The sequence below is a fragment of the Sinohyriopsis cumingii genome, chromosome 18 (genome assembly GCF_028554795.1).
Source record: "Sinohyriopsis cumingii isolate HCF-2022 chromosome 18, ASM2855479v2, whole genome shotgun sequence".
Lineage (NCBI taxonomy): Eukaryota > Metazoa > Mollusca > Bivalvia > Unionida > Unionidae > Sinohyriopsis > Sinohyriopsis cumingii.
Genome location: NC_142978.1, coordinates 101,283,451 through 101,310,699, shown reverse-complemented (window position 1 = coordinate 101,310,699; position 27,249 = coordinate 101,283,451). Strand labels below are relative to the sequence as shown.

Below are 27,249 nucleotides of genomic sequence, written 5' to 3'. Positions count from 1 at the left end.
CTAGAGATTTCTCACCGTGAGATTGTACCAAGAGATTTCTCACCCTGTAATTATAATGCCAAGTTATTTCTCATCGTGTAATCATATTACTAAGTGATTTCTCATTCTGTGATTAAAGTGCCAAGAGTTTTCTCACTGTGAGATTATACTACCAAGAGATTTCTCACCTTGTGATTATAATGCCAAGAGAATTCTCACCCTGTGGTTATGGTACCAATAAATTTACCACACTGTATTTATAGTGCCAAGAGATTTCTCTCAGTGTGATCATGCTACCAAAGGATTTCTTGCCGTGAGATTATGCTGTGAAGAGATTTCTCACCTTGTGATTATACTGTCGTAGGATTTCTAACTGTGTGATTATACGACCAAGAGATTGCTCACCCTGTGATTATATTACCAAGATATTTTCTCACTGTGTGATCAAAGTACAAAGAGATTTCTCTGCCTGTGATTATACTACCAAGAGATTTATCACCCTGTGATTATACAGCCAAGAGATTTCTCACCTTGTGATTGTACTACCAAGAGAGTTCTCACCTGTGATTATACTACCAAGAGATTTCTCACCCTGTGATTGTACTACCAAGAGAGTTCTCACCTGTGATTATACTACCAAGAGATTTATCACCCTGTGATTGTACAGCCAAGAGATTTCTCACCCTGTGATTGTACTACCAAGAGAGTTCTCACCCTGTGATTATACTGCCAGTACTGTTCTTAATTGCTGAAATAAATGTCAATCACAGCAGTGACACTACCATCTATATCCGAGCAGATCACTTCCAAAAAAATTAAAATTGATTAAAAAAGCTACTTTAATCTCAAGACTATTTGTACTGGAAATGTATTGTTTATTCTAGTCAAAAACCATTTACATGTTCAAAAAGAAGGTATTTTTGAAATCTGTTATAGTCTGAGTTAATGCCAATGCAGTACAAAGTCCTCATGAGAAAACCTAAAGTTGTTTAGCAGCTGTTTAACCAAATTTAAATAGCTGTCTTTTGAAAATATCATTGAACCGCCGATATTCTGAGCACTACTTTTTAAAAACCCGAAGTTCGCATTTCGATATTCCGACACACATTCTTGTGGGTTACCTCCCCTACGTACGATAATACTTAAGCAGTGCTTAATATTTGGTTGAAAAATAACATCTGGACAACCAAGCTTTCTGTATTAATTTTATTACAGCAATTTTCATTATAATTCTTTGTGATATTTTTTCATAGGTGACTTTGGAGTAGAATATAAAAAGAAACATAAGGTAGAAAACACTCCTAGATTTTTTTCCAGCTATGGACCGTAAGTTCGACTTTTTATCAAAATTTCTTACAAAAGTATCTATCACACATGCACAATCAATCAACGAAATGCCTTTACTTTTTCTGAGCGTCTATTTTTTTTCATACATAGTGTAAATGTGACTATAGCCGCTTAATTTATCACAGTGTGGGATCCTGTTCACCACATATCAATTTGATGGCAATAATTGCGCCTAATTTTGTCCTGTTGTACACTGTGCATCTGATTTGCCTTATATCCGTTAATTTTGCGCGACTTGGTGCCGTTTCTTTTGCTACAGATTGCCATTAGGAACATCTCACATATTTACCGGCAATAAGAAAATCTCAGCACTCAGGTTCCGGTAGTGTGATTTAGGCATCTTACTGCATGGCTCAAATGTTTTTCAAGAGGTTTTCTTTCAATAACTGATAATGCAATCGTTTATACAAAATACAGTTTTGTGCTGACTTCATATCTGTTTTTTATATACAAAAAGCACCCAATACTTCTTAGAACAGTACTAATGATGTTGACGACAACGACGACGCTGACGAAGGAAACGATGACAAAATGAAGATGAAGGCAATGCTGCTGCAGACGAAGGCAAAGAATAAGGTTTGACGATGGAAATGACGATACAACAATGTTGATTACGATGACGACAGCGACGATGACAGAAATGACGATGTTGGCGACTGTAAGGATCATTAAGATCTATTAGGACACTCAATACCAGAACTGCTACTGTTGTAACTAATGCAGATCGTAGTCCTTCCAGAATCAGCATGGCAATGTACATGATACACGCATAGAATCGATTACTGCAGAGACATAAACGCGCCTCACAACCGCCATAAAAAAATCAGCTTCAAACGATCAGCTTTGGTCTTTAAGGTATGGAACTTTTGTTTTTAAAGCATGGAATTGTTCTTAATTTGAGATGAAGCTATTTCGGTTCTGTTTGAAATGAAAGCATCTGGTAAATTATTGAGATCAAAGAAAGCCGCACCCCAGGTGCTGACTCCCAAGGTAGCCACTCCAACAGCTAGGAAGTTCAGTATGAATCCAGCTTTCATCTGAAATATATCATAAATAAAGACATACATATATTGTTAAATAAATAGAATCACATATATATCATAATTAAATATGTAACTTAAGATTGAAATAGTTTTAGCCCTCCGCCAATTTTGAATTTCTGATAAAGCATACCAGAGTATCATAATAATATTGCGTTTAAATAAAAAATGTTTGGGTTTAAACACTAATATGTGTCATATCTCACACACACACACCCCCCATTTTATGGCTTTAAAATATAGATCTGAAAGTGAAAGTACCTGGATCTAACCAACGGTATGCCATGTGTAGAATCTCAGTGATGGGAGAAACAGGAGATGGTATTTTCATTAACAGCCTCACATTTATATAGATTTTATAATGGTCAATACATGAATTGGGGTAGGGGTGGGGGACCAAATGCTCATTCAATTGTTTTAATAGATATAAGTTATCAAATATATTGTAGCCTTTTATCTTCCCCTTTCAAAAAAGTTCCTCGCCACGCATGCATATATATTCCTATGTACAAAATAAAGAAGAAAGAATGAGAAAGAAAAAGAGAACTTTAGAAAGAAAGCGAGAAGAAAGGAAGGAAGAAACAAGGGGATGGTGTACTTGCAAATTCAAGGCCTCTATGTATATCGACAGCTGCCATTCTGACTACCTCTGTGTTTTAAGAAACAAGGATTGATTGAGGCGTTGCTAATGCATCAATCTATTTTTTATCATTCGCAACTTCTCGGTCAATCTAACGGTTAATCCAAACGTAGAAATAGCCGAGGTGGTCCCAATAGATTGCAGTTCCTTATGCGAAGACATTCCGGCAAACAAAAAGTGTAATTTTTCTGTAAATTACTGCACCGTCATACATCCGAGGCATATTTTTCTCTTTGTTATATCAAACTGAACGACACTTAAAAGATTATGTGATTGTCTATCAAATAAAAATTCGGTGTTATGAAAGGAAAGACGTGCTCTCATAAAACACAATACAAAAGACTTTTCAAATGGGTGTTCTACAAAAGTCAGTAATGATCGCTAATGTAACTGCTCATATTTTCATTTGCTTAAGTACTGTATTTTTCTTGCAGTGTTGTCCACATTTTCGTATTTTCGTCGAAATGTCTCTTGCTGTCATTCAGTCCATATATGGTTTAGGAGGTAACTCACCATTTCATAAATAGACACGTATCCGAGAGAGTAGACTAAAGCATTTGGCGGAGTGGCAACCGGAAGTATGAAGGCGTAGGAGGTGGCCATCGTGGCAGGTATCATCAGATACAGCGGATTCTGTCCTATACTCAAAGCCTAGATTGATAAAACAGAATAATACAATATTTCAGTTTCTCAGGTTTAAACTTAAAGTCTGAATATACCTCCCCGTTTGTTTGTACCCCCTCCCCAAATCGATTTAAAAAAAACCAAAAACACAAATGCGAAATAGATGCACAGAACTTAGTAAGTTCATTTATTGATTTATAATTTCAAACCTACTTATGCCCAAGTGGGATTCTAAGACCGTTATCCTCTGTGGAAGTTTCAGAGTAAAAGACTATCCTGTTAGCCAGTTATTTCCAGTTCCTGAACAAGTTCATTTTCAGCGAATGGGTGTGTGCACGACTACACATGTATGTACATAGAAGGAAAATACTATGTCGTTTGCATCCGATATTTGCAATGCCAAATCAAGCAAATGAAAAGAATGAACTCTTGAAACAAGGTTTCATAATCACGAAATATTCTTTGCCTGAAATTAGAATTATAAACTACTACTACTACTTTTTCATAAGACATTAAGTTTTTCTCAATTATGTAAATTCGATAATAAATTTCCTAAGCTCTACAAATTTGTTTAATGTTTTGGCATACAGAGACTTTGTGGCAGGGTTTGTAACATTACAGTCTGAAACTAAGTTTACTATTTTGTTTTCATACAGTTTCCTAAGTATGAATTTCGTTGTTGGAACGTTTGCTCATGATTATAAAGATATACATGAGAGAATAACAAATTTGCGTAGTTTTAAGTATCCAAACAAATTATAGAATTTATTTTAAAAAGTTTTGAAATGTGTCGGGCATATTAATATGTCTAACTTTCGTAATATTTCCACCTACTTTTTCTAACACGTATCTCAAGATAATTGCAAAAGATATGGTTAAGTTTCTTTGCACTACACCTTGATTTCTAACATGTATTACACAGTTTTATTTTCCATTCAGATTGACTAGATATCAGTTTTATTTTCCATTCGGATTGACTAGATATCAGTTTTATTTTCCATTCACCTTGATTAGATATAAGTTTTATTTTCCATTCAGATTTACTAGATATCAGCTTTATTTTCCATTCACATCGTCTAGATACCAGTTGTTTTTCCATTCACATTGACTATATATCAGTTTTATTTTCCATTCAGATTGACTAGATATCAGTTTCAGCTGCCGCATTAAAACAAACACTACTTCTGACACTGTTACACAGTCTTATTTTCCATTCAGATTGACTAGATATCAGTCTTATTTTCCATTCAGATTGGATTGCATGAGATTTTACATCTTTGGGAAAGATATTGATTATACGGATATCTTCTACAGTCTTTATTTTCTATTTCATTCTGTTAATTTATTAACTTGTTTATCTTCATATGTTTGTTGGTTATCAAATTTCTGAGTTCAAGTCAATACAATATCTTGATCCTCATCTTGACCACACACACACACACACACACGCACACACACACACCTACCAGCTGTTGTATTATAGGTAAAGTCAGCGTCGCGGCTGCTGTATTCGTTGTCACTTCTGTTACTAAGGAGATGAGAATTGTCACCAAGAAGCATGTAATCCAAGATGGAAGTCTACTAAAGATAACCAAAACCTGGCGTATCCAGTTGGAGAGACCGGAGACCTGAAAATAATTTCACGTACGTTTTTATATCGTTCGAACTGGACATGCTACCAACTTAATAGTTATAAGCGAATCAAGACATTTTAACTCATAAATGGCTCCGTCATGTGGCTTAAATGGTAAATAAGTGCCTTTCCCAAAGATACACCATGGCAGGCGAGTCAGGCTGGTCTGCATGGGTTTCGAACCACGACCCTTAGATTAAGAATTCGATGCTCTATCAACTGAGTTATTGTTTATATGTGCATGTGTATTTGGGTATGCTGCTTTCTATGGAAGCTGATATTATACGATGAATAAAAGAGACCTATCATATGACGAATAATTGAACCAATCATATAATGAATAAATGGGACCAATCAAATGAGGAATAAATGGGACAAATCATATGATGTACAAATTGGACCAATACATTTTATTTTTATAAGCTAACGGGCATTACGTACAAGTATTCGCTGTAGCAGTTTTTACTGCATGAGATCGATATTCACTTCATCTGTCCCATTAGACGTAGAGCAGAAAAAAAAATAATACCAAGCCTACAATTCTTAAGATTGCACTGAATGAGTATTTAATAAAAATACGCTTAAATTTGTTGCAGCTATGTTACGTTGGATATTGAATGTTCATCATGGTTAGTAGTCAGAAAACAGGAAGATGATATTGAACTGAGACTAAAATAAACTGAAAGAGTTTATACTATCGCGTGAAAAGTTGATAATACTGTATTATGGAGTAGATTCAAATATACAGAGGTTCCTCCATGCATGCCATATTTCTAAAACAAAGCAGTGTGTGTTCTTATCTAGTGACATTTATTTGAGATATACTGAAATATGTTAAACCGCGTTAGCGGTTCGAAAGAGCGCTCCAACAGTTTGGTGCCCTACTAATTTTAAAAATTTCATATTGCTTTCAAAAGAGTTTCCCCAATTTCATAAAAATTAAATTTGACACGCCCTTCCTCCAGTATTTACTATTACATCACCTTGCATCCCTCAGCCAAGGCAAAGCCGCCGCCAAATAACAGGAACAGTCCCCAGGGTAACTTTTCATGTACCACATTCCACGTAAGCAATGTCTTCACTGGGATATTAGCAGGGCCTGCGGAAAACGTAGTGAACGTAAGTACCAATATATGCAATAAAGTTACTCATGTTATCGTTTATCATTATCGATACGGCCGGTCATTCTATAAAATCTTTGAATTCTATCTCAATACTCTTAAATAGATGTCATTCTCAGTCGAGTAGTATGTTAAACATATTGTATATTTTCCGGAACTCAAACTCAGTATACTTACTCACATAGCCACACTTATAATGTCTCAAGTTTTTTTTGTTTTTTTTTTTAAAAATTAAATTGCAAACCAAAATGAATATGAGGTCTCAACATGTTGCGCATTTGTGTTAAAGTCACGTGGTTCAAGTAGTTCTAATATGGCGATACTTGTACGTGAAATGTTTTATGTAAACGAAAAGGCCCAAAACGTTTTGCTTTTTGAATCAATAGAGCGTTGTCAAGAAATATTTATACAAAGTGAAAACAAGTTGGTTGTTAAGAAGACTTAATCAATTTGTTTATATCGTTTTTGTTGTCATTCAGTTGAGACTTTACTCGATATAACAATAAAATCATATTTTGATTTAATAATAATCTTAACTTGGATCAAAGCCATCACAAACATCAGACACCCCCCCCCTCCTAGCATATGAAACCTTCCTTGTCATTTTTTCATCCTCGTGAAACGACATACCAAACTGCCCTCCTCTATCTGTGTGTGTGTGTGTGTGTGTGTGTGTGTGTGTGTGTGAGGAAAGGAAGGATTGACATGGCAATATACCCGCTAAACTGTCTGTATCATTAAACTCAATCAGCTAAACTGTCTTTTCATTATATTCAATCATTTAAACTTTTTGTTTCATTATACTCAATCATTTAAACTGTCTGTATCATTATACTCAATCATTTAAACTGTCTGTATCATTATTTTCAATCATTTAAACTGTCTGTATCATTATACTCAATCATTTAAACTGTCTGTATCATTATACTCAATCATTTAAACTGTCTGTATCATTATGCTCAATCATTTAAACTGTCTGTTTCATTATACTCTATCATTTAAAATGTTATCATTAGCTCAATCCGCTAAACTGCCTGTGTCATTATACTCAATCCGCTAAACTGCCTGTGTCATTATACTCAATCCGCTAAACTACCTTTATCATTATACCCAATTTGCTTAACTGTCTGTGTCATTATACTCAATCCGCTAAACTGTGTCATTATACTCAATCCGCTTAACTGTCTGTATCATTATACTCAATCATTTAAACTGTCTGTATCATTATACTCAATCATTTAAACTGTCTGGATCATTATACTCTATCATTTAAAATGTATCATTAGCTCAATCCGCTAAACTGCCTGTGTCATTATACTCAATCCGCTAAACTATCTTTGTCATTATACCCAATTTGCTTAACTGTCTGTGTCATTATACTCAATCCGCTTAACTGTCTGTATCATTATACTCAACCATTTAAACTGTTTCATTATATTCAGTCCGCTAAATCCACTAAACTGACTATCATTATGATCAATAGTTTAAAATGATAGTATATATATACTCATGTTTTCTGATATAAAAAAAATAGCCTCTAAGTGCATTGTAATAGAGATTAAACACTGCTGAACCTTTTCCTCTGAAAGAATTGAAAAGCTCTTCAATATTAGCAGGAATCAAGAACAACAACACTGCAACCAGCGTGGGGGCGGCTGAGTCTGTCACGTATCTGCAGAATTAAATGCAAACATATATTACCTTAGGTGACAATTTTCAAACGACATGTGATAACAGCAGACCAGAGACTGAGTTAAACAAACCCTTCGCCGAATTTTAGGATCAAACTTCTGCTTTATTAATAGCTGACAGCATATAAGTATTGCAGTGATCACAGTGACAACATGAAATCACAACCGCTCCGGTTGCCTAGTGGTTAGAGCGTCCGCCTTGGAAGCGGTTCGAAACCCGGAGGAGTCGTACCAAAGACTTATAAAAATGGTACTGACAGCTGCCTCGCTAGGCTCTCAGCACTAAGAGGTTAGTGTTAGGACTGGTCGGCTTGGTGTCAGGATTTTGTGACTGAGTCGGACATCACGCTACACTGCCACACTGCGATATGAGTCAACAATTCTTAAAGCTGCGCTAAAAATCCAAATCTCTCTCTCTGTCTCTCTCTCTCTCACACACACACAGACACACACACGCGCACACATATACACACAGACACACACACACACGGTTAAAGTTAAGTAATGATCGCAGTAATAACATTATAAGACAAATCGCAATTAGAACATTATTTGACAGAATAAAGGTTGTGTTCTAAGGTAATAACATTATTTGACAGAGTAAACGTTGTGTAATAAGGTAATAACATTATTTGACAGTAAACGTTGTGTAATAAGGTAATAACATTATTTGACAGTAAGCGTTTTGTAATAAGGTAATAACATTATTTGACAGAGTAAACGTTGTGTAATAAGGTAATAACATTATTTGACAGTAAGCGTTTTGTAATAAGGTAATAACATTATTTGACAGTAAGCGTTTTGTAATAAGGTAATAACATTATTTGACAGAGTAAACATTGTGTAATAAGGTGATAACATTATTTGACAGAGTAGGCGTTGTGTAATAAGGTGATAACATTATTTGACAGAGTAAGCGTTTTGTAATAAGGTAATAACATTATTTGAGAGATAAACGTTATGTAATGATCACAGTAATAATGTGGTATGACGGTACAAATGAAGTAGTGATCACAGTACTGTCATTATTTGACAGGTACATTTATATAACGATGACAACAATAATGTGTTATGACGGTACAAGCTAAGTAATGATGACAGTTAAAACGTTATTTGAAGGGCAAAAGTAATACTAATAATAACATTATTTGACAGGTTAAAAGTTATGTAATTAATGATCACAATAATAAATGACATGACAGTGTAAGATTTGTGTAATGATCACAGTAATAATTTGATTTGACTTTGTAAAACCTTTTTTTAATAGTCAGGGATAACGTTATTTTAAATGGTTATGTAAAGATCACGTGCATTTAATAATTCGGTGGGGTGAAAGTTATGCAATAATCACAGAGGTGACATGATCTATCACTCCCAATATGATCATAACAATTATTTCACCTTAATCTCGCGAGGCTCTCAAAATTCTTCTGCTTCTGTATTTTACAATCTTTCAAAAGAATGTCGTCCGATTGGATGATGAATATAGATGTTACGGAGGGAAACTCTTCATTAGATATCAGAACATGGAAGTAGCGCATATGGAGAGAGCTTAATACGTCAGAACGATCTTTTCCATAAGACATGTACCTTTAGCGCCCGTTATATTTTCTTTTTATTTTGTTTGTTAAATTCTGCAACAGACCTACAATGAGGAGAATGAAAATAATGCAGATATTTTTAATTTGTTTGTAACATTTGAGCTAAAAGAAGCTTATGCTGTTTGTAGATACGTTCCAAGTTTTGGACAAAATAGATTGAAAATAATGACACAGTATACTTTTGAATGTATAATACAACTTACTTGTACCGGAATATGTTTCCCCACCCGCCTACACCACCAAGGTCACGAGACACCCACGATAATATCAACACCACAAACAGTACTAAGACCGAAATCTCTGGAAATCTGAAAGATGTCATAAAAATTGAAAATACTTTTTGAAATGATTTTCATAAATACCTATAACGTGATAAATCTTGAAATTAAAAATCGTATGTATAAATCATGGTAATACACCACTGAAATTACGCTTTCAGTTCAGAACAATCTTTCATAGCAGACACTTGATGTATATTGTTAGCTAAAGATAATTTAAAGGTTGTTTTCACTGAATTACGATGCCAAGTGCGAATTCAGCTAAAGCTACATTAAAAGTTTGTTTTCACTAACTACAACAGCAAGTGCCGTATGATCTAAAGCTACATAAGAAGAAAAACATTTTTACTGAACTACAACGCCAAGTGCGAATTTAGTTAAAGCTTCATTTACATTTTCTATTCACTGAACTACAACGGCAAGTGAAATATTAGCTAAAAATACATTAAAACATTGCTTTCAATGAACAACGATGCCAAGTGCAAAACTGGTAAAAGATACATTAAAACGTTTTCATTTTCACTGAGCTACCATGTCAAGTGCCATACAATGTACTTAATTTCTAAACATTAATCTTCAAAATAGTTATTAGACCTGGGTAAAGAAAATTTTGCTCATTGATTACAAATATTGTTCCTTAATTGATGCATTGATTTATTTGAAAAGTATCTAGGAAAATGATGATTTCTTGTTATTTCGATTACACAAGAGTTAGGACGTTCATCTATTATTTACCATATTAAGGTTTTATTTCTTTCACAAACTAAAAAAATGGTTCGAAGATAACTCCTTTACCTCATGCTTCCAGACTTTCTATATTCCTTTACCTCATATTTCCAAGTTTTCTATATTCCTGTTGCAGATATAAGTACAATTGCTCCTCTCGAGTTTTAGATCGCTTCCGACTTCTGAAAATAGTTACAATGAGCAAGTGAAAGTAATAATGAAACAAAAAACTAAAGGTTAGAAAGGTCTGTGATGTATTTGCCAAAATTTATTGCTAGAGTTTATTTTATTATTTTTCTTTCAGAAGAATTTGTTTAAATTGTGTAACTATTCTTACAAACAACGGTCAAAGTTATTTGCGAATCATATTGTTTTCTTCGATTTTAGTTATTATTTATTGATTATAGGGAAATATTTCTCAACTCGAATAATGTCTGGGAGCAGATATCATAATGTACCGTATTCACGAGACTTTGTAACATCATAGATTAGTTTTGTAAAATGGACATTCTCGGAATTGTTTGACACGGAGAATTATTTTAATATCCCAGGTATACGTGATTAGTAATTTGAAATAGTAATAACTTTTTGTATTGGAAGTTTGGACCCAGTTTTGTATTGCTTGTTATTAAGTACTAATATTTGGTTCGAAAACGCTCACTCATAAATTATAAAATCGTGAAACAAAAGAACAAACATGTGCAATTGTTAAATCAGAGTCTGCGTTCTTATGCGTGTGTACGTTTTCTCTGGTGGTTACCATTATCATAATGTTCTTTTATAGACTTATAATACGTCTCGGATGGATACCAATAGCATAGTGTTCTTAAATAGGAGTTCTGTTTATTTAAGTTTGTAAATGTTTATATTTCATTCATGGACAAGCGTATATAGTATATATGTTTGATTTCATTGACCTTGTACATTGGTGATCTATTGATATATTCATTTGAAATTTAAATTTTTCTATAAATTCTCTTTTTGACTGAAAACCGATTTGTCGCATTAAATTTCTTACAACAAGAATAGCATCATTAGTACATGCTCAATTGACTTCTCACCTTATTCCATTGAAATAAAAGTTCAGCCACAAAAAGAGAAGAATAAACTGCAGAAGGGAAATCGGAAAAGCGACAACCAACCAACTGGCGAAATTTAGACCGGAGCTCAGTCCAACTTTTGTAAAGACCCTGAAATACAATTCAGCATCAATATGATAAAGTTTAGAGACAGACAGGTTCATTTAATGCTGAATTATTCTACTGTTGCTTCACATGATTTCACTTTTAACTACTCAGTACCATATCTACGCCACTGGCGATTATTATGATCCAATCACTAGTTTGCGCAGCGACAACTTAATTGCGGTGCTCCGCAACTTAAAGAAAAGATTCTTCAAAAACACCATCTTGATGGATCTCACCAAGTCTGATGAAAACCAACGCGCTAAATTCTGTTTAACACTGAAACCTGTCTGTGACTGGTAGAGATAAGGAACCACACAACCTTTGGCAATAGTGAAAAGATGTCTTTCGTTATTAAAGTTAGCGATACTCAAGAGGCCACACAATTGTGTACTTTCTGGACATTTAGTAGAGTTAGTTTAATAAGGAAATGTGTTAACTAAAGATGACCTTTATTAGCAGATGTCCTTTATTGTGATGTTCTGCTAAGACAGGTTTGTATGTATCTTTGAAAGCCAGAATTGCATTAATATCGTTTACATAAGAATCTTATTATGCACTCCATGTGCTTTGGTGCATTGATTCCATGTATTAAAAGATTTGCAAGATTAATCTTCTTTATAGAATGAAGAATTGAGACTAGCTAGGAAAATTCCATGAAGATCCAAAATATCCAAACACTTTTAGGAGCGAAATTTTCGAAACGAAAGATACAGACTTTGAATATTTGACGTCAACAGAAGAAGGCAGCATTTTAGTTTTTATATTTCATCATGTATATCAATTATATTGAAATTAAATTATTCAAACCCAATAATTTTCAAATTATTTAATTATGCAAGTAAAGATGTGTGTGTGAGTGAGAGAGAGAGAGAGAGAGAGAGAGAGAGAGAGGGAGAGATAGAGAGAGACATGCGGACAGACAGACAGACAGACAGACAGAGAGAACATACTCATCCGCCATTCCCTTTAAAATTATGTTGGAAGCACAGCCGGTGATAGTTGTCGTCCCCCCTATGTTTGATGCGTAAGCGATACTGAGGCTTATTGCTTTTGCCATTTGTTGATGCTCCCTTGACGTTTGCGGTACCTGTGATGCAAGGTCAATCTGATCTCTAGGAAAACATGATTGATTATGTTAGCAATAAACTATGACGTCTTTGTGATACTAACAAAATCTAAATTGTTACTGCTTTCATTGAATTGTTCACTGTTCCACATTTGTGCTACCTGATATCACTGTCTATATGCATGTACATATTGTTATGTATATCAATATCATATGTATTATTTTTTATTCATAATTGTTAATAAGGGTCATTTATTTGTTCGTATGACTATATTACGAGGGGTGATGTAGTAACTATAAAAGGTCTTTTTCGGAGTTCTTGTTTTAGAGGATCACATGATTTTATAATGAGGGGGTATGTAATGAGTAACTGTAAAAGGTCTTTTTCGGAGCTAGTTAATAGCAATGTAACTACTTTACATTATATTTGCACCGAGGTCCCTCAGAAAACTGACTAACATTTTGATTTGTATTATTTTTCCAGCTATCACAGCCTGACGTGGAATGTATGATCAGTGATCTATACAAAGTTATCACAGCCTGACCCCGAATGTATGATCAATGATTTTAACAAAATTATCATACCCTGACGTCCCTGGGAAAAATTTGTATAAAGCGCTTCAACACAAATCCATAATCAAATTTGAACATGCTTTGTAAAATCTGAAATTAGCTGCGTATATACTGTTAAACATGAAGTACTTGTATTCACCTAGTTCCCTCTGAGGACTACACGATGTACTGTTTACAATATTATTTCTCCGGATAGTGGTCTGAATAGATGAATTAGATTACTACTTAAAATAACAGCTTTACATTAAAGTCTTACTGGTCTAAACGTACCTTAACTGATACTATTTTATGTACTATTTAGGTATTCTCTCTAAATTTATAACAGTCTGCTACGTCAAGTGTTTAATTACGTTTTACTTTGTATCATAGGTTTCACAGAACTCCCTATAATGTAGTAAATAATTTGATTTATTTCTCTTTTTTTAGATTTACAAATCTTTAAGTTTGATAATTGCATGATAACTGTATCATAACTGTATGATAATTGCACGATAAATGCATGATAACAGTATGATAATTGCATTATAACTGTATGATAATTATATGATAACTGTATGATAACTGCTTAGTTTCACAAAGTTACCAAAGATAACTATTGAATACATTACTTTTTGTTGCCATGGAAAAAAAATTAGTCGTTTTAAAAACGTGTTATAAATGTTATTGGTATTGGTGCTAGCATTTTAACAATGCACTTCACTTATTCTGAGTATTTGTATCACCAAGTTATCTCATAGCTTTGAATTTGAGATAACAAATATACTAATAGTTTGGTCTTCTTCTTTTATCCCCAGTATGTCTACAAAATAAAATTACGATTTTTTTTCATACATATTTTCTTCCTCCATTAACTAAATAAAAATGTAACTTGTCTGATCAAAGGTAATGAGAAATTTCTTTTATTGCAAAAGAAAATTCCAGCTTACAACATACGATAGTTGTATCAGTAAATTAATTTTGGAATCTCTTTGATTTATGAAGATGACAGAATGCAAACTAAATGTTCACACATCTATCATGTGTGACTCTTTGCATTTTTCTGTCTCCATATGTATTTTCATTTATTGTCGATACAGTTCACAAGCTGCTGTTTTATCCTTGTACCAGTTATATTTACTTAATGTCTAGACCAATGGCTAAGCAAAGATCATCACGTTCAGTCAATGTCTAAATCAGTAACTAAGTAAGTAGCATCACGTTAAGCCAATGTCTAAATCAGTTACTAAGCAAAGATCATCACATGTAACCAGTCTAAATCAGTCACTAAGTAAAGATCATCACGTTTAGCCAGTGTCTAAATCAGTCACTAGGTAAATAGCATCGCGTTTGGCTTTTGTCTAAATCAGTCACTAAGTAAATAGCATCACGTTTGGCCAATGTCTAAATCAGTCACTAAGTAAATAGCATCACTTTTAGCCAATGTCTAAATCAGTCCCTAAGTAAACAGCATCACGTTTAGCCAGTGTCTAAATCAGTAACTAAGTAGAGATCATCAAGTTTAGCCAGTGTCTAAATCAGTCACTAAGAACATCACGTTTTGCCAATGTTTAAATCAGTCATTAAGTAAATAGCATCACATGTAACCAGTATAAATCAGTCACTAAGTAAAGATCATCACGTTTAGCCAGTGTCTAAATCAGTCACTAGGTAAAGATCATCACGTTTAGCCAGTGTCTAAATCAGTCACTAAGTAAATAGCATCACGTCTGGCCAATGTCTAAATCAGTCACTAAGCAAAGAGCAGCACATGTAGCCAATGACTAAATCAGTAAGAAAAGAGCTTCTTGACGGAATGTAATTCATGTTGTTATTCGTTATGGCAAATGTTACTTCATTATTTCACTCAGGCACAAGTCAGCATAACACACTTCCACCTGCATAAAGAAATCATTAAGGGAGTCATGTTCCTTCTACCGTTGATTAGAAGCAAACACTGTATTCTCTAATCTGCCGACCCATGATGCACCGATATATATTTGGTGGACACTGCTTGCATTTAGATACGGCGTATAGACAGACAAATACAGTAGCATACCCAGGTTTATCCTCAGCTTCTTTGGGCGCATCTTCATCTCTGTTACAGACGACCTCAATGGTTGTGCTGTTTTCGGAGACACCACAAGAGTTTGTATACTTATGCATCTCTAGTGAATGTTGTTCTTCCCCTACGGCATCTGTGAAAATTATAAACGAAAGAATACATGTCCTTGTCAAGATTATATTCATTTGGAATAATCCCATCACGATACCTAAAGAATGCATGTCCTTATCAAGATGAAATTCATTTGGAATAACTCCATCACGATACCTAAAGAATGTATGTCCTTATCAAGACAAAATTCATTTGGAATAACCCCATCACGATGCCTAAAGAATACAAGTCCTTATCAAGATGAAATTCATTTGGAATAACCCCATCACGATACCTAAAGAATGCATGTCCTTATCAAGGTTCAATTCATTTGGAATAACCCCATCACGATACCTAAAGAATGCATGTCCTTATCAAGATGAAATTCATTTGGAATAACCCCATCACGATACCTAAAGAATACATCCTTATCAAGATTGAATTCATTTGGAATAACCCCAATCACGATACCTAAAGAATACATGTGCTAATCAAGATTAAATTCATTTGGAACAACCCAATCACGATACCTAAAGAATGCATGTCCTTATCAAGATGAAATTCATTTGGAACAACCCCATCACGATACCTAAAGAATATATCCTTATCAAGATGAAATTCATTTGGAATAACCCCCATCACGATACCTAAAGAATACATGTGCTAATCAAGATTAAATTCATTTGGAACAACCCCATCACGATACCTAAAGAATGCATGTCCTTATCAAGATGAAATTCATTTGGAAAAACCCCCATCACGATACCTAAAGAATACATGTGCTAATCAAGATTAAATTGATTTGGAATAACTCCATCACGATACCTAAAGAATACACGTCCTTATCAAGAGTAAATCCATTTGGAACAACCCCATCACGATACCTAAAAAATACATGTCCTTATCAAGATTCAATTCATTTGGAATAACCCAATCACGATACCTAAAGAATACATGTCCTTATCAAGAAGAGATTCATTTGGAATAAGCCCCATCACGATACCTAAAGAATGCATGTCCTTATCAAGATGAAATTCATTTGGAATAACCCAATCACGATACCTAAAGAATGCATATCCTTATCAAGATTAAAATCATTTGGAATAACCCAATCACGATACCTAAAGAATGCATATCCTTATCAAGATTAAAATCATTTGGAATAACCCCATCACGATACCTAAAGAATGCATATCCTTATCAAGATTAAAATCATTTGGAATAACCCAACCCCATCACGATACCTATAGACTAATAACTGGATGTCTAAAGAGGTTCGCCCTGCTAGTCTTATTCAAGAGTAGAATGAATCGCACTCGGACGTGTATGCATAGTTTCATTACAGATGTCTTTTAACAGGGAGAAATTAAATATGAAACGTATTCTGTGTATTAAATCATACATTTGGCAATAATAAGTAGAAGGAAAAGGGCACATGCTGTTTGAAGTAATTCTGTAACATATGTACTTCAAAACAATATATTTAGGCGCGTGAATTTAATCTTAACTAATGATCATGAAACAACGAAATTTTCATCTAATTTCATGAATGTTCTGTGTTTACCATGAGAAGAAAGGCCACTAGGTTCTGTGTGCTCCAGCTCTTTTAATAGCGCATGCGCAATGGGACACATCATGGCTGTGGTTGCCATATTACTTGTCCACATGGAGAGAAACCAAGCAGAAAGCATCAAGCCGATCATCAACCTAGGACAGGGAGTAATGCAAAACAAATTATAACCAAAAGACTGAAATATTTCTACTTTATGCACATATTTTATTAGAATTGTATACAAAATTATGTATACTTTAATACATATTGTGTTAAAGTAAGATATAATTGAAAACCCTCAAACTTTAGTCCTAAGAGTCTAAACAAAAATTGATTCCACTAGATAAGGGTCGGATTAAGGTTAAGCGGGGCTTTAAACTAATTGGCTACCGTCGATCAGCTGTTACTTTAATATGGATTGGAAGGCCTAAAGAAAATCCTAAGACATATGAGGACCTAAGGCTCTAATCTTTTTATCCTTTGGGTTAATCCGGCCATGTGCCTGATAGCAGTAAAACATTGGACTATAACAATGCCGAAGAGGCTTGAATGAAAGCAAAAATAAGCTTTTGTAAAATAAACGTTTATGATTTTACTTTTTAGATGTAATGCCATTATGCATGTGTGTAAATCTTTATACTTCCTTTAAGGAACTAAGCTAACATGAAAATTATCTTCTTTAGGCATAGGTCTCATGAACTACTGGAGAGAAGTTCTGCTCTTTGAATATATGCCACTAATTAATGCATTAATCAACTATATACAGCAGGTATTGCAAATGGCTTCTCATCACAGGAGGCAGTTAACAACCTAATCATCCGACACATGCTTCATAGTACAGAAGAATTTGCAGCGATTCAGGTTGTTCGGTACCAGATTCTGACATCACTGTCTTGGTTCTGACCTTTGTACCACATACGAAACATGATTGTCTATTTGACATTGAATATAGAAACACACAAAATACTGACTGTGAAATAGATCATGGAGCATCAGGGAAGAGAGATGTCCAAACCATTTCTTTCAACTTTCGGGCTGCTGCGCAAATATCGTGTGCAATAAATGGAAAACTAAGCCACTGAAAATCCGGGACAAAAATATAAAACTCCAGACCTTATTCCAATTTCCTACTAGATTAGAACATAGCATACTTATTTCCATTACAACTATAGCAGAGCTGGAATGAATTGGGTGTTCTTTGTATTGGAAACGAGCGTGCATGAATGTCAATAAGTTACGTGTTGACCTCTTGAGACAGACGCCCTAGATCAATTATGTCAATTCGGCACTGTCCAGGGATCTTAGTTTCTTGTCGGCTTTCCAGTCTTCTTAACAAGCATATTCTTTTGTGAGACACAACTCAGCTTCGTCCCCACAGCCGCATATCACTAGCCATAAAAACATGGATGGACTTCAGATGATTGCAATGTTTATTTACGCTTGGACATTAAGTGAACATTCTTTCGCCAGAGTAAGTTAACGTTTTATCAGAAAACTGTTTTATCGGCAACCGTGTTGATAATGAAGAGGATGTTGACGAAAATTATCCTGATTTTGACAACTACATTGACTTAACGAGGGGAGTGATACATTATTTCAGGACGTTCAAATACATACAATATTGTCATAATCTTTAGATAGTGAGATACGACTGTTGACAGCTAGTTTCTACGCGTATAATACAAATCCTCAAGTTACGTTTCTTCAGGGAACGTTTTATGATATGTCATTTTTATTTATTTAAACATAACTTATGTATAAATTGTTGCTGCTTTTGACGTTTTCCTACAGTCTTCATTACATGACGTCACAAGCAAGACATCTCGAAAAATAAACACATTTATACTTTATCATTTCCAAACTAATTCATTTGGCTGGTTGGAAATAAATATTCTCATAATGTGTGTTAATTTATAATGGAAAATACAACTATAAATTTATAATTTACTTTGTGCATCAGTTTTCATAAGTATGCGTTAGACGTTATCGAGTTTTTGAAAAACAAACTAACATTTGACAATTTGTTGTTGTCGTTTAGAACTATCCAAAACGTGTATATCATTTACGCACATAATCGCCCATAATGGTATATAGATCTTCAAAATTCCCAAGAGCTAGGAATTTGCTTAACTGGCCCCATGGGCAAAACAGACTGAATGACTGAAATACCGTTAAAACTGTATTTTGTTGTATACAATACCCCCACAGCTATGAAAAGTACAGACTTGGATCTGCTGAGGCATTCAGTTGGAAATAGAGGATTTCAAATGGGTAACGATTTAATATTGAATTTATGAAACGAGTTGAATAATGTCCAGATTTTGAGAGCCATGGCGAGCAAAAGCTAGACATGATTTAACGAGTTTCATAAATTTAGTATTAAATCATTACCCATTTGAGATTCTTTTTATCTCATAGTAATAGTTCAGTAGAAATTATTTAGATAGAAAGAAGAACGAATAATTTCGTTCATTCTGATAGACGCTGTACCTTTCATTTGTTGTACGTAAAACATAGTCCCAAACAAAGTTGAAATAGTAAAAGTATATGATACATTTTTGCTAACTATAAATCAAAGAATAAGCGTCTATCCAAATCAACAGAACATGTTACAAAAGACAAAACATTTGTCAACACAAAATGTCCAGTGCGTGTGATGTCACATTCTTTGATACGATGTACACTACCGGTTACATTGTTGCGACATTATTGTGAAATGAAGATTACTGGATGCAGAAATACACATATGTACTGTATTGTATTTGTGATCAGATATTTCCAGTATTTGATTTGGAACATTAGATGGTACAGAAGACGTAAAAAAATCTTTTTTTCTGAGTCGGACTTGCATCACATATTTACTGCGTAAATATGCTGGGGTTGGATAAAGTTCTGTCAGTTGGGGATACCTGTTTATGTCTACCGTCTTCTGTGAACAAAGGTGAGTTTATTTACTTCAGTAAGTTCACATTTAAACCAAGCTTGTATATTGAGTGGAGTTCATGCTTAAGATAGACCGCCTCTCCATCCCCATCCCCACCCTCGCTATCATATGAGCAATACCCGTAGTTTTACTTGTTTAGTTATTGTTCTTGTCTTAGCGTTTTTGACATTTTTCATGTTATGATATGATATACATGACATAACAAACCCCTGTGGGGGTAAATTGGCAACACTGAAACAGACGAGATCATTTTCCCAAATTACTTTTCGCGAGTCGAATCAAAAATATTCCATGAAAAACAAAAAATTCCAGTTTAAGAAAGTTTTCCCCACAATTGCAGCCAATCAGTAAAGATAATACTGCACAATAATTTCATGGGCTTATTTGGACCAATCAGAATCACATAAAGTTATATGTTCACATGCTATAATATCAAAAATATTAAACTACACACACTGTAGGCAAAGTGTAACGACTATGTGATAAATCAGGGTCTAAGATGCTCGTTTGATCCATGATTTCAAGCGAACACCATATACCCCGATTTGCTGGCATATTATGCGAATGACTATTTAACTCTAGTCTGGTCGCAGTTGGTTGGGTGTCATGCACGTGTGAATATGGTATGATAACATTATTATCATAATTATTATCACCAACATCAAAGGCCGTGTTCCAACAGCAAGTAGAACTCGGAGGGCTATCCTTCTGTGGATATTCCAATGCTCAACCGCTATAGCCATTATTAATCCGCCCACGAACAACATCGAGGAATCCTTAAAAAGCCAAGCAAAATCAACTATTAAGGAACTGTTTTTCTTAGTTCATATACACAATTTGAATAGCAAACTTTCCTGCATAAAACATGCAAGGTGACATTATTATAGAAGGTTTTATGCAATGTGGCATATGCATCATATTGCAGTCTGAGGACTGTGGTTTTATATTTAAATGTCAAGATTTAAATGCTGCTGAGGTACATGTATTTACAAGAATCGTAGACTGACAGTGCTCTCTCTCCTTCTCTCTCTCTCTCTCTCTCTCTATTGATAAAACATTAATTGCATTGTTGGATTTATTTAACACATGCGATAGGAAAAAACATTTATCCAATACGATAATTTCACAAGAGTTACATGAGATTGTAAGAATAAAATATGACGATCGAGCAGTAAAAGATAATAAAACGCATATAAAATAACACTTGAAGAAACACAAAGTACTATATTTTGATCAATCGATGATGTAATTAAGCATTTTGTTATTTCTTACTGTGTCATCTACTGTTTCTTAATATTCGAAAATCAAAAGTCAGTTTATTATCAGCTTCGTACATTTTATTTCCGTAGCTTAGTTTACTATTATATTTTACACATTAATCATGTAACCAAAGGTTACTTTACTTTATGACCATTTCCACAGAATTATCGAAGAATTTGAAAATACAGACCGTGATGTACGTTTTGGAGGTTTGTGTGCCCGTCATAAGGCCCGTCATGGGGAACAGCATAACCGGAAGGAGGGCTGTCACAGCGATCGGAAAAGCCTCTGTTACCCAGTAAACCGCCATCAGGAGTAGCGTAAAGCCACATTTCGCCTCCTGATTAAAAAGAGAAAAGTCACGATAGAATAACTTTCATCACCATATATTACTATCAAGTAAAAAAGAGTATTCATGTCACGGGCAAAAAATCATAAAGCTTAATTTGTTTGGATGGGGAAAATAACTGTAATCCTTGACGTATCGCAGTGAGCAAAGTTGTTTTTTTATTCGATAGCGGATATCGTGCATAAAGTTTAATACTGTGCTCCAGTGTGTGTGTGTGTGTGTGTGTGTGTGTGTGAGAGAGAGAGAGAGAGAGAGAGAGAGACCTGCTGGTTGACAGGTTAACCGATCGTAACAACATTAAGAGGTTAGTGCTATTACTGGTCGGCATGGTGTCAGGATAATTTAATTGGGTGGGACATGATGATACATGTCTGCGACATAATGCCCCGGTGCTAGACATCACTGCCGACATCATAGCGATATGACAATTTCTTTTAAAGCTAAGTTAAAAATCCAAATCACACACACACACACGCACGCACATACACACTAGCGCGCGCGTCAAGTGTCTTAAACTATGTAACAAGTCAAAGTAAAACCCAACAAGCATTGAAATTTCCAAAATATAATTTATTTCCCTAAAATATCAAATCAAACCAGGTGTAAACATTAAAAATAACTTTCAGGATTTGAATTTCTAGAATGTTATCATAAACTGTACAATCATTTTAAAATAAACTAAATCTGTATCACTAATAGATTGGTATCACGCATTATTGACAGGAACTAATTTCAAATAAAACATGGCATGCTTGACCTTGGCAATCGGCCTTGACTCGTGAATAAAATTATCACACCGTGTTGTATATGTACACTATACATGCGACGTGACATCAGCTTTAAATTGCTTTCTATTGTGTTAGAATTACCAATCATAATACTAATGACATTAGACCAAAGGACTTAAATATATATATATATATATATATATATATATATATATATATATATATATATATATATATATATATATATATATGGCAGTTGTGTTGTCTTATATATTTATTTTGGTGTTCGACGGTACGTAATCTACTGGAAGGCATTGGCGACCAAACATCGGGGCGGAATGCTCTTGCCACCTTCCCCCAGTTATTACCTCACATGTCTGGGCCTACATCCGTAAAATTTAATTGCTGAACACTACATATTTGCCCCGCCCCCTCCTTTATGAAACATTTCAGCGGGTGCCCATGCTGCAACGCTACATAGTGCCGAAGCAATGAATGTAAAATGTCTATTACATCAATGCGTCACAGATGCCGACCCGGCTTATCTGGACAGGATTACAGTAATCATGGAATAATTCACCTAGACGCGTTATTGATGAATATTTTATCTACATTTTCTTATTCGTTGTGATCTTCGTTACAAGCCACGCAGTTCGTAAGGTTGCATAGCTGGTGCCTTGCGAAGACGCACTGTAAGATTCATTACCAATATTACAAAATATTCGATACCTTGAAGACAATCCTCAAAATAGACTGTCATCTATATTTTGAACAATAATTAGTATCACATAAAGGAAAGCAGAAAATTCAAATTCGCATTTTTCCGGTATGGATTTAATTCACATTCGCTATCAGCAGACAATTTTGTTAATTAACCTGCATATTTAATTTCCATTGAACTGCATCTGCATGCATGTGTAATTTCGTTTCTTACTATGTTTTCATTGTATAGTGTATACTGTAGATGACGATACCTTGCTCTAGTTATTAACAGCCATTCAATTTAATTAATTGACAACATGCATCCACACGGTCCAGTTGGCTATTGGAATAGACAATTGTTTCATCACCACTAAAAGTATTTTATTATTTTTATAAAAAGAATACCACATCATTTGACACCGACAAAACTGATCTGAATAATTACGAAGTCAAAACAATCAAGTCAAATCGATTAACACTAAACTCAAATTTCCCGACAATTCTTCACCGGAAAATGACAAAATAACATCGAATTTGAAAATGAAATTTCTGTACTTGATGGTACCTTAAAAATAATACAAAACTTTAATGTTATCAAATTGTCACTCTTTTGCAGAATGTGGCAAGGATATTATGCAGAGAAAATGGTTGTCAGAATATTCGACATGTTTCATGTTTTTGAGTCGAACTGGAACATTTGACTGTTACCGCTACTTTTGTGGAAGTACAAATGCAATGCGATATCAGGAAAGGCTGAAGCTATTATGTTCTGTTGGTTACAAGTTCTTTGTTGGACGTTGCCTGAATTGTTATATGAATGGTTTACTGGTTTTCATTATTCCCTCTTAGAATTTTCTTGAAACAAATTACTCTTGTACTAGGATTTGAAATTGTTGGAAAGTCTTTTGGCATAAATGTTGAGCATCCGATATCATAGGATCCTCTGGTTTAATTTGCTCAGAGCTTTAAAGGGAGGACATGAATATGTTTTCTGGTTGGGGGTGGGGTAGGGGCAAGCTATAAAACTAGAAAGAGTAGAATAGCAGTAACTGGAAAATGGTGACTAGGACAATGAGCTGTTTCCAACACTTGCAAAAACATGCTTTCTGCTGTCACAAAAGTTACATATGGGGTGAAGAAAATATCGCCCCGCCATTGATATTGTTACGTATATTTCATTTGTATTATTGATTGGTTTTTCATAATGATTATATGTTATGCACATTTTATTTTGCACTTGACATTGTCCAAAATCAAATTCACTGTGTATATGACTTGGGACATTGATTTTGTAAACAACATAATGCATGGCTAATATTTCTCTTTGAGAATAGATTACAGATTAGGATCATTATCAATTGGGTGGGTGGGTTTAAACATAATTATCATAATTGGAATTCCCCCATGGAAATTCCCAGTGTACCTGTTGTTTGTTATGTTCATTGTTATATTTTTATAATAATCCTAATTTTGCTGACAACTTAAAATGTTCTAGAAATGAACTTGTGACCCTCATCCTGGTTCTATTTTTGCGTCTTAGTTTTTTTTTATATAATGTTGTTTACTTACGAAATTATTTATTCTTGCCTTAATATAATTAAAGCAGAATCAGTCTTGTTGTTGTATTCAGATTTTCATTTGGGTGGAGTTTTTGATTCATATTAATATTAACTGGAAATACAAAGTGCTGAGTACTGCTTATCAACAATATTCTTGGACTAAAACATTCATTTGGAATTATTGTGAATTCAGACAAGAATATTTTTTGATTATATTACTTAGATAAAAATATTTTTAGCACATCGCCACAATCCAGGCTACTGGCACATTGGCAAATGGAATAAATTTGGGATACCACTTAAATACAATTGGACCTTTATACATTTGTACTTTTGATACAACGTTTATGGTAAATTGGAGTTCAATTTTAAATTTCCACTTTGTATTCTAGGAAAAAATAATTATTTGTTGAATTTTACAAAACATTTTGATTTTTGTTCTATCTTGTTACTTAGACCATTGAGTCGTAACAATATGACTAATCATTCTAAACTTTAATAGTCATTATTAGTGATGATAACTCAGACGATGGTGACACTAACATAAACCATCATGCTGAGACTAAACACTGCCTGTTATCGTTGGTTGTTGTTTACCAGTGACAGATAACGATTGAAAGGCATATACTTATGTAGTCTTTTACGCAGTCACCCCCGTCATATCTAAATCAGAAGGCAGGTGAAATTTACATTTGGAATGGGGTAGGGGTCTGGGGTGCGTATTAGCGGTACGCATCTGCTCCCCAGCTCCAAACCCTATCACCTACAAAAAAATCACCCTGAAAATCAGTTGGCTTTGTATAGCCTAGAGAATAATCATTTTATTTTATTTTATTCATTTATTTTTTATTTTATTGTGGAGTGGACTATGATGAAGGTGGAGTTGACTGAGATTGCACTTCAATATTTATCCGGGGATAGACACAAAGTCAATTCATCTTATTAGCATAAGCGTTTCTTTCAAAATCAAAATCTGATGCTTGCATTCCCATGCCGTTTGCATAGATATGAGATTTTAAACAGGAGATGCACACACGTATACTTTATTAGACTTGTTTGAAAAGGATAGCATTGATAGACATCTAACTTTTTTAAGCATCCATAGCTTGTTTAAAAAATAAGTTTTAGTGTACCCGTCAATATGCTGGACTTGACGTAGTTATGCAGAAGATTTCATTTAATTTTAATGTCCACTACAGCAAAAAAAAAAAAAAAAAAAAAGGGCGTCAAGTGTAATTTTAACCAAACCCAAGTAAACTCGAAGTGACAGTACTTTTATGGATTGCAGTATAATGTTATGTTATGTTATATTAATGTGTCTGTCAACAGCAGCTTTATAGAACCGGTTCAATAAGACATCCGGTTTACTGGAAACTTTTCCTGTCTTGTTTTCAAATTCTAAACTCAATAACTTTCCGTCAGTTCGAAAGAAAGTTCAGAATATTAGAGAAATAAATGTTTTCACCGTTATTCACGACTCTAAAACTATAAACCAGTCAAGTTTCTACACCGATTGTTGAAGTTAGATCTATAATTATACATGCCGACTAAATGGCCTTTTGAAGTGAGGCATCATCAAACGTTTTTCTTGGTTAATTACATGTATTCCATCGATGAAAAAGGTATGAATAAGTATTACCATCCAAGCTTTTCTTGACTGGATATGCTCAGTATTTTGTGACCATTAACAAATTACCTATAAAACCTCAAGCTACGGAGTCAGTTAATTTCAAAGCATTCCTATATAAACAATCACAGTGAGAATGACATGTATTTAGCGTATTTATATTAAGGCATAATAATATACTCTTACGTGGAGAGGAAAGAAAATTATGTTTCATGTATCGTGTTCAAATGATGAAAATGTCATCAACTTACCGGTGTTCCGATAATTAACAAAGGCAGCAACAGTAATGGAGTTATAACAATGATCAGAATGTTCCTCAGTACCCAAATCCTTGTTCTCAAGTTCATTTTCTTTCAATACTGCAACCTGGTAGATTCGATTTGCAGGAAATTCAACCTTAGCTTTTATTACCTGAGGCGAATCTAGATGGTGACCATTGCAATTAAAGTAAAACTCAACATTAAATGTGGCACGGAATGATTCTAGGGTTGAAGAGGTTAGTATGTGAAGAAACCTGAGTTGTTCTGCTATCAGTATATCATTAACAGTATATAGTACCGCGTATATTTATAATCTATTCAAATTCGTGGAACATCTGGGCATGTGTTTTTCATTTAGCCTACCGATGCTGATTTAATAAGAGCTGGAATGGCTGTATGAGAGGCTTTGTGCATTCCTGTTGAAAAGCTAAAGATAACATCTCACTGGAAGTCGAGGTGAGGGGTTTATTGAGATGAAGTCCTTCGTACAAGTCAGAAGCGTACAGAAGCCAGAAGCATATAGGAGGCCGCAAACTTGGCATATCGTCTTACACCTTGCCAAATGGTTTAAACGTTTTAAGGATCAATTCTTCGAACGCCAGCTATTTTCGTTACAAATTGTTTCCTCTGT

At 34.4% G+C, this 27,249-nt stretch overlaps 1 protein-coding gene across 2 annotated transcripts; it reads right to left on the bottom strand.

The window, feature by feature from the left end:
• Window positions 1–1,170: 1,170 nt before the first annotated feature.
• On the bottom strand, window positions 1,171–26,930 carry LOC149777600 (Na(+)/citrate cotransporter-like). Of its 2 annotated transcripts, XM_089942241.1 has the most exons (14): window positions 26,610–26,929; window positions 21,584–21,733; window positions 20,794–20,909; window positions 17,202–17,344; window positions 15,542–15,680; window positions 12,818–12,979; window positions 11,742–11,870; window positions 10,782–10,862; window positions 9,880–9,984; window positions 7,959–8,056; window positions 6,247–6,362; window positions 5,097–5,258; window positions 3,520–3,657; window positions 1,171–2,363 (listed from the first exon to the last, which is right to left on the bottom strand). In XM_089942241.1, exons 1-14 carry the CDS (start codon window positions 26,703–26,705, stop codon window positions 2,199–2,201), a joined length of 1,800 nt encoding a protein of 599 aa, XP_089798367.1. In that variant the 5' UTR covers window positions 26,706–26,929; the 3' UTR covers window positions 1,171–2,198. The 2 variants fall into 2 exon arrangements, with proteins under 2 accessions (XP_089798367.1, XP_089798368.1); XM_089942242.1 differs by lacking the exon at window positions 12,818–12,979 and having other exon boundaries at window positions 26,610–26,930.
• Between the last annotated feature and the right edge of the window lie 319 nt (window positions 26,931–27,249).

Bases quoted from the DNA above. Each gene is read 5' to 3' on its own strand.
- LOC149777600 (XM_089942241.1), bottom strand. From the start codon at position 26,705: ATGAACTTGAGAACAAGGATTTGGGTACTGAGGAACATTCTGATCATT. The intron at 17,345-20,793 runs GTTGGTGATAAT...TCCCTGTCCTAG, and splicing joins GTTGGAACACGGCCTTTGAT to GTTGATGATCGGCTTGATGC. The intron at 2,364-3,519 runs GTGAGTTACCTC...GATATATTTCAG, and splicing joins ACGTGTCTATTTATGAAATG to ATGAAAGCTGGATTCATACT.